The sequence below is a fragment of the Sorex araneus genome, chromosome 2 (assembly GCF_027595985.1).
Source record: "Sorex araneus isolate mSorAra2 chromosome 2, mSorAra2.pri, whole genome shotgun sequence".
NCBI lineage: Eukaryota > Metazoa > Chordata > Mammalia > Eulipotyphla > Soricidae > Sorex > Sorex araneus.
The window spans coordinates 363220648-363233720 of record NC_073303.1 but is presented as its reverse complement, the minus strand read 5'-3'; the positions used below and the strand labels follow the sequence as shown (position 1 = coordinate 363233720).

The window sequence follows — 13073 nt, the reverse complement described above, 5'->3', positions numbered from 1 at the left end:
GAACCAGAATCTGCCACCATTGCGAGCGATGGTTCATAGCCATTTTAAATCAGCTTTCACATAGGGTGCAGTGGATTCGCTCCGTAACTTCCCACGTGCCGGGAGATGTGAATCGATATCACCAGCTCGGAAATGTGATTGACAGCCTTATTCCTTGCTAGACGCTCACATCTTTGACCCTTTCCACCAGCGCTTGCATCTCCAGGTTACTCCCCTTGCAGATAGTCATCTCCGTAGTGTAGCTTACAATGGAGAGTTAAGTGCCAGGTGTCATTGGCCCGAAAGTTCGCACAAACACAGCTGTTGCGGTGCTGTGTCAGCCTCACACATCGCCTGTGGCCTTGTCATCGCCTGTTGAGCGTTGTCCCGAGAAGCTTTGCTTCCCCTCTCCCCCGTCCTGCAGTGCAGGCACCTGTGCCCTGCCACTCTCCCCTCCCCCAGCTTAGACCTCTGCTGTGTGTGTCGGGGCAGGAGAGGGTGAACGTCTTTAGGCGACACCGACTGCCTCGGGTGGACAACCCCCGGCCAGGTAAAGCCGCACGCGCCAGCAACAGTAGAAATGACGTAGCTGCCCTCCTTGTCCCTGCACCATCCGAAAACGCCGCGTCCCCCTTTGTCGTGCAGCAATAACGACGATGAGGACCTGACCCCGGAGCAGAAGGCCGAGCGGGAGAAGGAGCGGAGGATGGCCAACAACGCCCGCGAGCGCCTGCGCGTGCGCGACATCAACGAGGCGTTCAAGGAGCTCGGCCGCATGGTGCAGCTCCACCTCAAGAGCGACAAGCCCCAGACCAAGCTGCTCATCCTCCACCAGGCCGTGGCCGTCATCCTCAGCCTGGAGCAGCAAGTCCGAGGTGAGCCCCCGGCCCAACCCCCCGCCTGGCACCCCGAGCAGCCGCAGAGAGCCGTCTGGGGTCAGCTGCTGAAGCCGGGATCCCCCCTGGAGGCCAGGCAGCCCGTGGGTACCGGTCACCATGGCCTGGACACCCCCCTGGAGACCGGCAGCCCCTGGGAAATGGTCACCTTGGCCTGGACCCCGCCCCCAGAGGCTGGTCATCCCCAGGGTACCCGCCGCCATGGCCTGGACCCCCATAAAGCCCAGCCAACCCCCCCCCCCCGTTATCAGTTACCATGCCTGGGACTCCTTTTTTTTTTCCCCTTGCGTTTTGGGTCACACCCAGCGATGCACAGGGGTTACTCCTGGCTCTGCACTCAGGAATTACCCCTGGCGGTGCTCAGGGGACCATATGGGATGCTGGGAATCGAACCCGGGTCGGCCACGTGCAAGGCCAAGGCCCTACTCGCTGTGCTATTGCTCAAGCCCCACGCCTGGGACTCTTACAAGGAAGACCAGCTGCCTGGGGGTCCCAGGGGTGGACAGTGGCCAGGGCTTGGCCGGGTCCCGGGGCCCTACTGGCTTGAGGGTGACCAGACCCCGCCTGGGAGCGGAGCACCTTAGTGCTGCAGCAGGGTGGGGACAGGAAGAGGGTCAGTGGTCCCGCACGGAGCACGACCCCCACTGCCAGGACCGCCCCCGGTGACCCTCGTCTGTGCCTTGCTCTCCGCAGAAAGGAACCTGAACCCGAAAGCAGCGTGTCTGAAAAGAAGGGAGGAAGAAAAGGTGTCCTCGGAGCCCCCGCCACTCTCCTTGGCCGGCCCGCACCCCGGGATGGGAGACGCCTCGAATCACATGGGACAGATGTAAAAGGGCAAGTGTGGGCCCGCCGCATCCAAGCCCTCCCCGCTCTCCTGCCCGGGAGGCCCCCGCCCCCCGCCCCCCCCCACATCCTCCCCATTCACAGACATTTTCCCTTGAGGAAAAGAGTTTACAAATAAAGCCTTGACTTCCTCTGTTATAAATGTATTAATTTTCCTTTCTTTTTTCCTTCTCAGGTCCAAGTTGCCACATTGCTTCATTAATACAAGAGACCACTTCCTTAACAGCTGTATTATCTTAAACCCACATAAACACTTCTCCTTAACCCCTTTTTTTGTAATATAAGACAAGTCTGAGTAGTTATGAATCGCAGACGCAAGAGGTTTCAGCATTCCCAATTATCAAAAAAAACCCAGAAAAAACAAACAAAAAAAAAAAGAAAGAATAAAAGTGCAACTTGCGGGGCGACTCTCTCTAACATATCATTCAGAACGTGCAGAGCGGGGTGTGCGGGCTGAGACGCAGCCCAGAGACTGAATGGCAATCTTTCCACACTGTGGAACAATGCATTTGTGCCTAAACTTCTTTTGGAAAAAAAAATATAATTAATTTGTAAGTCTGAAAAAAAAATATTTAATTTAAAAAAAAAATTGTAAACTTGCAATAATGAAAAAAGTGTACTTCTGAAGAAAACTACATGAACGTTTTTGTTGGTATTCAAGTCAGCTAGTGTTTATAATTACTGGATATTGAATAAGGGAAGCGAGGCTGCCCTAGTAACAAAACCAGCAAACGTCCTGATGACAACAAAGTGATGACATTAGCCATTCCTTAGGGTAGGAGGAACAGATGGATCTTATAGACCTATGACAAATATATATATAAATATATATATAAATATATATTAAAAATTTAGTGACTATGGTAAGCTTTTGTTCATTTGTTTCAGACTTTTTTCTCCTGTAAAAAAATAGTACTGATTAACTTTTTTAAAAGAAATATTTTACTGTAAATACGGATTTTTTTTTTTTTTTGGTCTTATTTCTTCTGTCCCTTCCCCGGTTTGTTATTGTAACCTGTAGTGCCAACTCTGCTTCCGGAGGGTAATGCAGGATGAAATGCTGACCCCGATGTTGCTTTTCATTCATAAATAAGTAGAAAGTTGTTTCTCCAGTCTTTTGGGAACACAGGACTTAAAAGTCACATCATGTGTAGATATTACAAGCAGCATTACCAAGACATGGCAAAATGACTTTGTCTGAATTGTAATGTTGCGGTTTGTGACCCTATTCTGGGATTTTCAGAGGTACAAGGTTAGAATGCTACAATGTTACCACTGTGCCTTCCAATGTTTATATCATCGGAAACATAACATAATCAAAGTGGCTGTGATTTAACAAAATGATTCAAGTGTTACCTACATGTGTAGCCGAAGTAGTGTGCAGTGAGGCGTTTCTGAATACATGGTCAGATTTTTGGAAAAAAACAAAAACAAAAAAAAAAAAGTCAAGTTCAAAAACCATCAAATGAGAAAATTGCAAGTAGTGTGACAGAGCTGATTGATTTTGTTGCTTTCTTGGTTTTTTTTCTTTTCAAAATGGGTTTACTAAAAACGTAGATGACTTAACTGCCTCCTCCTTCGTCAGAAAAAAAAATGCCAATATTCAATCATCATACAGCATTATAACAAGCCTTATAAGTCCTAAAGCATTAAGTTGCACTTTCTTGAGGAGGGGTAGTGCAGTATTTCTCTGGCCAGTATGAATGAAGTTTATACTTAACATATTTGATAGAAACATAGATCAAGTTATGGCACAGCAACTCATCAGATAGCTAGCTTTGACGTCTGGGCACAATTGAACCAACTTCCATCGTGAATCTTTATAATGATTGACTTTGGTGTATAGTGCAGTAAACAAATAGTGCTCCTAGTTAAGTATTTGTCAGCATCCTTTTGTCTCTAACTCGTTTCTATTTTTACAGCCACACAATCTTGGCATGTATTAAGAAAAAAAAAATCCCTGTTCAAGTAGTTTTTCCACCTATCAGCACTGAGTAAATGCCATAAATCCATCGAAATGGTCTAAATGTTCCATCTGTTCTCCTGTTTTGCCAGTTATATAGTAATGAAATACATTTGTAAATTTTATGCAACAAATGGCAAACGTATCATTATTTTGAAATTGTGTATGTAAAAGTTATATTTTTACATGTAGACTCTTGTTATTATGTGTTTTAATACATTGTATGGGTTTTTGTTTTGTTTTTTCTTTAACTGTGTGGTTTTTAAAAGTCTCATTTAAATGAAATAGTGAGCTACAAGAATCTGAATTTCTATGTTCATTTCTGAAAATGTAAGAACAAATAAGATAGTTACCACGTGGTCATCTTTTACAAGCCCATAAACATTTTGATTAGCTGTGCGTGTGCGTGTGTGTGTTGGAAACTGTAAATATGTTCAGTAGCGATAAAAACTAAAATACTTTGATTTGTTGATAAGTTCCTAAAATGTGGAGGTGGATTAAAACCTTAGGAGAATAGCAGAAATCAGACTTCAAGAAAAGTTATTTAGAGGCTTTCCTGTGAAATGTGTGAACAGAGGCCCAAGAAAGGGCTCGGAAAGAGAATATTGAGAATATTTGTATACTTCTCCCCTCCTCCTGAGTAACGGAAACCATATGGACTTGTTCCCTCAGTATGTTAAAGATTTCCTTTTAGTGGTACATTCTGCACTCACTTTGTATAGTCTACCAAGGCGGGTATCCCTAGGAACAATATTATATAGGAAGCAGGTCTACTCTGGTCACATTCAGGATAAGTGTACAGAAGAAACTATGGTGTTTACTCTTTAAAAGGGAACTGGAAACACTCCCTGCGTGGATGTACATTTTAAGAATGGCACTTTTGATACACGTTATCACAAAGGTGCTTCAGAGAGCTGATTTAAAAGTTTTTCAAAACTGTAAACAAAGCAAAAAAAAATTAAATGGTAGTTATCTGGTTATTTTTTAAATTGGTGCTTTATATTTTGTTCTCACTCAGAGTAAAAGCTGCAATCTTATTGTTCACCAGCTTTGATGTATTCATTACTCCGTAATGTGATACCTCTATTGTGGAATTCCCTTTGGAGAAAAGAAAAGATTTTAAAAAAAAAAAAGAAAAAAGAAAAAAGACCTTTCTAACGGCCACCAAAAGCTGCTTGCTACTTTTCACTCGGTGTGGAGGCATGATCTGCACCTATCTATTAATTGGGTTGATTCGCCATTAAAAGAAATAAAAGAAGAAGAGGAGGAAAATGAAAGGAGATGTGGCCTTTTTTTTAGTGTGTTTTCTCTTTGTCGTTGTTTTGTAATTCTCAAACCCAGGTAAGATATTGGTATCCTGCGCTGGATTTTTGAATAAACTTTAGCAGAAGGCAGTTAGGGTTAAAGTACTATACAAAAATCTCATAAGGGTCCATATTCTCCTGTATCTCGGTCTCCACTGATTGATACAGATACATGATGATGCTTAAGCTGGGGGTCTGTTTAAGGAACTTGGACTTTCAAAACCACTTGGAACTGTTGATCCACCTCCACATTCAAGTAATTTATGAATATGCAGAATAGGGATCTGTTCATCTAGAAATTTTTACCATTTGTCTTCTGTGTAGCTGCGAGGAACACTAATGTTTATACAACTGTCAGTTCACCCAGTAACGCAACTGGTTCTGATTCAGTCTTCCGATTCCTTTTCTGTTTTCTGCTTTTTTTCCTGTTTTTAGGTTGCTGTTTTTTTTAAGTTGTTATCTTTGTTTTGGTGAGGGGGTGGGGGGGTGGTAGGGGGTTGAACCAAGACTCGTGGGTTAAAGAGGATTTTCATCTTGGATCCAACATACAAAATATGATCTGTGTCCAAAAGTGAACTTGAGTCAGGAATGAAACAATTTCAGCATAAACAAGCACAAAAATTTAGTCTGCTGGCTGACTGGAAACAAACAAACAAACAAACAAAAAAGTCAAGATGGAATATGATGAATTCCAACACAAATGGGGCATCCAGGCCTTTGAGCCTGTCTTTATTTTGCTTTGGTTTTGTTTGTTTTTCTTTCGAGACATGCTCTTTCTCATGGGACTTGAAGTGGACTCATTCTGTGCAGTGCTGGTTTTGCCATACTCATTTCAAGTATTATAGACATATGTAATGGTGAAAATATATGAACTGTGGCCTTTTTCATTCTTGTTACTTGTGATGCAATTAAGTGAAGATAAGAAAAAAAAAAAAGCAGAGATTTACCATGTATCAGTGCCTGGCTTTTTGTTATAAAGCTTTGTTTGTCTAGTGCTCTTTTTGCTATAAAATAGACTGTAGTACACCCTAGTAGGAAAAAAAAAACTAAATTTAAAAATAAAAATATATTTGGCTTATTTTTCGCAGGAGCAATCCTTTTATACCATGAATATTACACACAAAAAATTGTCAGATTCTGAATATTTCTTCTTTGTAGATTTTTGGAATCATTATGAGTAAAAGTTTGTTACTTTATTTTACTATTTAAAAGATGTTATTTTACCATGTGTTACTGAGATGAAACTGTATGGTAGCTTTTTTGTTTGTTTTTTGTTTTATTTTTGTTTTGTTTTTTTAGTTGTAGGTCGCAGTGGGAAATTTTTTGCGACTGTACACATAGTTGCAGCATTAAAAACTTAAAAAAATTGTTAAAAAAAAAGAAAAAAAGGGAAAACATTTCAAAAAAAAAGATAAAACAGTTACACCTTGTTTTCAATGTGTGGCTGAGTGCCTCGATTTTTTCATGTTTTTGGTGTATTTCTGATTTGTAGAAGTGTCCAAACAGGTTGTATGCTGGAGTTCCTTCAAGACAAAAACAAACCCAGCTTGGTCGAGGCCATCACCTGTTTCCCATCTGTAGTTATTCGATGAAGTCATGTACATGACCGTTCTGTAGCAATAAATGTGCCATTTTTATAAACTGTTTCTGACACTTGTTTCATTTCATTTTGCATTGTCCATATAGCTCTGATTCTCTTCTGTAAGTAAAACCGCATCTATATTTCATTTTCCAAGTGTTGGAGGTATTGACAGCTTAACAAAACAAAACATAACAAAAAAATCACAAAAACAAATTGAAAAGCAAAGCACATGATTGACCAAGGAAGAGATGCCCTTAATGAAAATGGAACGGGATGCATGCAAAACACAAAGAAACTGTCTAGAGGATTAACTAATTGAAGGAATATAATTAATGTGTGTGTAACACTGAAGCTATGCATTTGAAGAGCTCTGAACTGCACCAATGTTTTCGGTTGTGCTGAAACTTGCTAAGGCAAGTCAGCCTTAACCTTTTGGATCAGTTGGTCGACTGTTTGGCAGAACCTTCTCAGCTAGATCTTTTCAGTCAAAAAAATCTAAGATGACTTATTTTGTATCACTTTGTTAAGAGTTGAATATTGTTACCCCCAATTAATATTACACTGTATTTATACTTTCTCAGACTCTTCCCCATCCCTCCAGGTCTGGTTGACTCTGTTGAATATGAATCCAGATGTAAACAACCAGATTTTTTTTTTCTAACTTGTACAAACTGACGCGTGTCACCTATTATGGGAGGAAAAAAATGTACAGATTAAAATTATTCAGTGTTATGTACTGTAAGTTAATATTTTTGTAGAATGGACATCTATCTACTTTGCAAAACTTGGAGGCTGTTTCAACATTGCATTGTAGAAATGTAAAGTAATGTATGCAATGGAAAGGAACGCCCGTGGTAGATAAGCACTTCATCACAGAATGTTCTAATAGAGTATGTGGTATTTGGGGATGTCTCCATATTGCTCTTGTATTCTTTCTAATGGGGTTTAGTGACTAGTTTACCAGAAGGAAAATGTTATAATGCCATTTGGTTCACGTGTGAAGTGCCCTCCATAGCCAAATGTTGGATTTTTTTTTCTTTTCAGTTGGATTGTTTGCAGATATTTAAATTTTATGAAATTTCCAAAGATTTTGGTTGATAACCCCTAATTTTTCCTTCTAAATGATTTGAGATGTTCTTATGTTCTTACTGTGTGTTTTAAATATATATAAAAGAGCCACAAGCATTTAGTCTTTTAGTATTATATTTGATCCTATACCTACTTCTTAAAAGGGGGACAGTGTGCTTGGGCACCATTTCAGTGTCTCATATATAGTCTGTTAACTTATCTACTTTATTTTAAAGGACCACACAATATACTTCAACTTTTGTTCATTTTTCAAAGGGAAGTTAAGTTGCCTTGAGAAATTGCCACATTATCCAGAGGTTAAAAAGACCCCAGTAACAGTAGCCTGATGATAGGAAGAAAATCTAAAGAAGTTCAAACAGGGAATCATTTTTAGTCTTGTAATCAGATCCATCTATATATATAGGACAACAAGGGAATTTTTAGTCCAGGCTTCCACTATATACCCCGTTTCTCTAAACTCACAGCCTAAGACATTTTATTGGAAAGCCACTTTATGAGCAGGAAAACAGCAAAAGAACAAGTATGCTGTGATATTTAGGATCATACATTGAAATATGCACCTGGGACCCTTAACACTGGCAACCAAAGGCCTCCTGTTTAGTCCATCATGCCCCCACCTCAAACTAGTTACCAGTCCAGATGCTAACTGCTCAGAGCATGTGGTTGTTGTTTTTTTTTTTTTCAAAGATGCTTGACTCGTTTTGGAAAACCTAGAAGGTCAAGAAGAGCCAGTGTGACCTCGGTGTGTTACTGAGAAATCATTAAATTTTAAAAGCTTTGGTGAACAATGTTGAACTCAAGTTCAAATCCTCAATTCTTCAGGAAAGAAACACACAATGCCATGGCTGGTAAAATGCACCAGCTACTGGCAACACACAGCAGCATAGTTCTGCAGCCCAAGAAAAACGGGTGCAGAGGGCTCAAAGGAGTCACATCAGTCAGTCCGATGATAGGTATTTGAATTGTCAGACATTAAGAACACTGGATGTGTATCTAAATATAGAAGCTCTTTTGTTTAGTGTTTTGCTATGAAAAGAAGTGTAGGCTCAAAGCTCTTAACACTTTCAAGCTTGTAGACAATGAGATTACGCCATAGAAGCAAGTACATACTATGAAATGTCACGTACGCTAGGAGTTGGTAGATCTCTAGATTCTAGCCATGGACACTTGTTCATGGGTTGTAGATGAAGGAAGTTCTCTATAAAGGCAATGCAGCATCGATGCTTGAAAAATGGACATAGAAGCAAATCTACTTACGTTGATCTCTGAGCTTCTTCAGAACTACACTGCTGTCTGGATTTTCTGGGTAAAAGACATTTTGTAGAACATGGAAAATAATATGGCCCTCACATCTGTTCCACTATATTTAGAAGTCGAATGGCTTTGGTGTTGGCATGAAAATTCTATTCAGAAGAAGCTGAAATTTGCCCAGCACAGAATGAAAATGCCCTCACAGAATCAAACTGACTGGCTTGAAGGTTTTGATAGTAAGCGATCCCTGGGTGAGGAGCTTGGTTCTTCAGCAAAAAGGTACAACATTGTAAAGAAAGTAGGACAACTTCATTTTTGCAAGGGATTCTTCCGCTTTACACGTCTTTATTTGGGGGTAGAGGAAGGCCACTTTCATTATAGGAAATTAGGCAGTAGCAGCTTGCCTGGGTCATCTGAGTTCTATCAAGAAGGCATCCCTTTCTAGATCAGTGCTAAGGACCCACACCCAGCACGGTGGCTGTCTGCCCCTGTAAGTAGTCTGGCTTCACATGTTAACATGGTCTTGCCCTCCTTAGCCCATCTGCAGTGAGTCCATTGTGTGACTTTTATCTTGCTACACTTTCAGGGATTTTGGTTTTGTTTTTCTATGGACAAGTTTTCTAGCCTCCCTGCAGTTCTCCTTTTTATCTTATTCTACAAATCGTTAAGCTGTAACTAGATGTGACTGTTAGGCAAACTAAAATTGACACTCTGGCCCACTTTTTTTTTAAATAAACTTTCTATTCTGGAATAAGTTTAGATGTACAGAGCAGTTGCAAAGATAGTACAGAGCATTGCTGTCTAGCTTGTGAACCAGTTTCCCTGGGGTAAATGTTGTGTAACTGGTACATTTGTCATCACTAAGAAACCAACAAGAGTGCCATATCTGAATTTCAGCAGTTTTCCCATTAGTGTCCTTCCCTGTTCCAGAACCCAATCCAGGGCCCTACTTTGCCATACATGAACCTGCGTTAGAACCTACGTGAGTGATAGGAGAGGCATCTAATTGTAGTCTGAAGAGCTCCTTAGGCCTCAGATTCTTACGGAGATGTATTACATGCACACCTAACCATCCCACTGAACAATAGTGGAAAATCCACTCACCTCTTAGGATTTGTCCCATTGATTGGTCATCATCATCCTTCCTTCCTTGGCAATGGGTATTGAGCAGTAAGAAGATGGGAATGGCGAGATACCTACAGGAAATACAAACTGAAGAGTTAAAACACTAGTCATTACTTTCTTGGTGCTGATCAGGTGCAAAGCACCAAGCAATAAGAACATAACAGTCCCTCCGTAATGAACAAATCCAATTGAAGACAACGGCTGCATCCTTAGGACCCACAGTCCAAGCCATTGGGCAGCATCAGACTAAGCAGGGGCAGGGTGGAGAGACCCTGGGGTGGGTCTGGGGCAGGCAGGACACGTGCCAAAGTGACCAGAGGGGAGAGGTCTGCAGTTAACATAGAACAGAAAATAGATCTGAAACCCTGGCAAATCCTTCACTATCATGACTTAGACCTGTTGGGATGGAATTTGGATGGCATAAACTTGACAGCGCCTTTTCAAATTGTCACCCTCTTCCCTCTTGCACACAACAATACCTGGCAACCTTTGGCTGACCTCTTTCCAGCTAGAGTTATCAGAAACTCACAGGTGCAGAGCGAGCCCTGGGGGTGAGCAGAAATGGAAGCAATAATTACTCTGGGATCTGAAGGATAAACAAAGGCAGCCTGTCGTTTTCCGAGAAAGTGAGGGTAGCTCAGGAGCATAGCGGTATGTTCCCAGCTCACCCAGCTCATGTGTCCCCTCCGTGTTCAAGTGCCCGGTGCAATAGGGTTAACAGGTATGGAGTGGCAGTCCCTCTCGAAGCCCAGGACCACAGAGTTGAGGAAGCAAGAGAAACAGAACAAAAAGAACCAATGGGGATGGTGCGGGACTTCAGAATGCGGGGCTGTAAATGAAGACCTGAAAACCCCTTGAGGCGGAGACCCTAAGTAAGGAAGGGAAGAGATTCAATTCAGACATCTTCAGGAAGGAGTTGAGAAGCCCTGGGGGATGGAGGGATAGGATAAGAGGGGAGTAGAGGACATCCTCATGTAAGCTGAGCGGGCCCCTGAGCTAGGAAGACCCCAGAATGGGTATATGAAGTATGATTAGCAACAACTGCTTGGGTGAAGGCTCTGTGGGTGAGCAATACGATCACCAGCTTTACTCTTATAAGCAATTCTTGCTTGAGAAGACATTCGAAGCGCAGTGCCAAACACGAGCGGTGAGGGGTAAGAAGTCTTCTTTCCCATGATCACAAGGGTCTTCCATCTATACCAGCTATACATGTTTCCATCTATCCATGCTATAGAATGAACTCTTCCGTGAGCTGGGACCAAGTTTGGGACATAGTCCATGCACTGCTGGCAGCTAGGAAGGGTCAGTCACATCACATCCATCAAGACTGTGTGGCATACAAGCCTTTACACACCTGCAGTTGAATTATTTGCAGTGTCCGGTCTCCGTTTGCAATTTCTTGCCCCTCCCCCACCCCATACTTCCCTTATTGTCAGGAAATCACATGTGATTCATGCAAGTACATCTTCCCAGAATCTCCTTCCCACTTTCTCTGGCACTGCATCAAGCTCCTGCGTAGCTATGCCACGTTAGAAAACCCTGCAAACGGAGGGGACTGTCTCAGGAAGAAAGTGTTCCCGCAGCGGCTATCTGCGAGACAGCTTTGTTTCCCCTTGGGTGCCCTTCCCTCAGTTATTTCCTAGAGCTTCGGGGCTAACCTAAGAACTCTGTGCTCCATCCACACTTTGAGCAAGCCTGGCTCCCAGTGCTGTGGTCAGTGTGAATCACCAGCACGAAATCCTGCAGATGTGTTTGATGTCAGGCCCGTGGACCGTTTACCATCCCGCAGCAGCTGGACTTGTCTGGAGTCGGGAGGGAATCCTTGGCTTGACTTAAAATATGTCTGAAGCCCCTTCTAATTTAGAATGAACTCTACTTGTGGGTTGCCCCCACCCTCCCCTAAGGCTGACCTCTGCTTCTACAGTCTTTCCCCAGACTGTTGAGCTTCCCCAGAATCTGCCCCCGACCCCGACTCTCCCCTCAGCCAGGGATCCGCTCTCCAATTCTCAGTCAAACCCCATTGCTTCCCCTCTCTGGATTCCGCTGAGGAACATCTGATGAACATTGTTTTTTTTTTTTTTTTTTAAAAAAAGGATGAGTTAATAACATCTGGGTATCATAGACATTAGATCAGAAGCACTTAGTTGGGTACTGGGAAGAAAGGAAACTTCTTTTCCAAGAACCTTAAAATCGCTTGCAAATATAAAGTAAGCACAAATGAAAAAAGAAACAAGTAAAATATTTGAGCCCTTTTGTTAGACTGCAACACGTCAAAAAAAAAATCTCTCAATTCATTGAACTATAAAAAGTAAGTGTATTTACCTCCCCCAATACCAGTTTGTGGCTTTTAACTCCTCTACATAACTATATTAACTGATGGCCATTACTTTTTCATGCCACATGTGAAGAAACATGTAGCAGCATTAGGTCAATGGGCACTGTAGCACTGCAGTTCCGTTGTTCATCGATTTACTCGAGCGGCACCAGTAACATCTTCATTGTGAGACTCGTTACTGTTTTTGGCATATCGAATACATCACAGGTAGCTTGTCAGGATCTTCTGTATTGGCAGGATACTCTCGGTAGTTTTCTGGGCTCTCCGAGAGGGATGGAGGAATCGAACCCAGGTTGGCTGCATGCAAGGCAAACGCCCTAGATGCTGTGCTATCGCTCCAGTCTGCCCAAAACGGTCAATGGGAGATGGGTAGTATTGGAAGCCAAACCATCATCTGACTGCTCATGCTAAAATCAGTGAAAATTTTTCCATGGAGCATATATGCTAGAATAAATAGCACTGTTACACTGTCATCCCGCTCTTCATCAATTTGCTTGAGCGGGCACCAGTAACGTCTCCATTGTGAGATTTGTTACTGATTTTTGGCATATCAAATATGCCACGGGTACCTTGCCAGGCTCTGCCATGGGGGCAGGATACTCTCGGTAGCTTGCCGGGCTCTCCAAGAGGGAACTAGAATAAATAGGAATAGTATTCTATAATAATACTCTGAGATTTACAAAGGAATACAAGAGACCCTCAATCA

At 42.3% G+C, this 13073-nt stretch overlaps 1 protein-coding gene across 17 annotated transcripts in view; it reads left to right on the top strand.

The window, feature by feature from the left end:
* TCF4 (transcription factor 4) overlaps nucleotides 1-7668 on the top strand; it is a 378340-nt gene extending 370672 nt beyond the window's left edge. For all 17 annotated transcript variants that reach the window (XM_055126998.1, XM_004616146.2, XM_055127010.1 and 14 more), the window contains 3 exons: nucleotides 625-854; nucleotides 1569-1709; nucleotides 1894-7668. In XM_055126998.1, coding sequence (XP_054982973.1) covers nucleotides 625-854; nucleotides 1569-1705 — 367 coding nt within the window. In that variant the 3' untranslated portion in view covers nucleotides 1706-1709; nucleotides 1894-7668. The remainder of the gene's footprint in view (nucleotides 1-624; nucleotides 855-1568; nucleotides 1710-1893) is intronic.
* Nucleotides 7669-13073: the final 5405 nt, after the last annotated feature.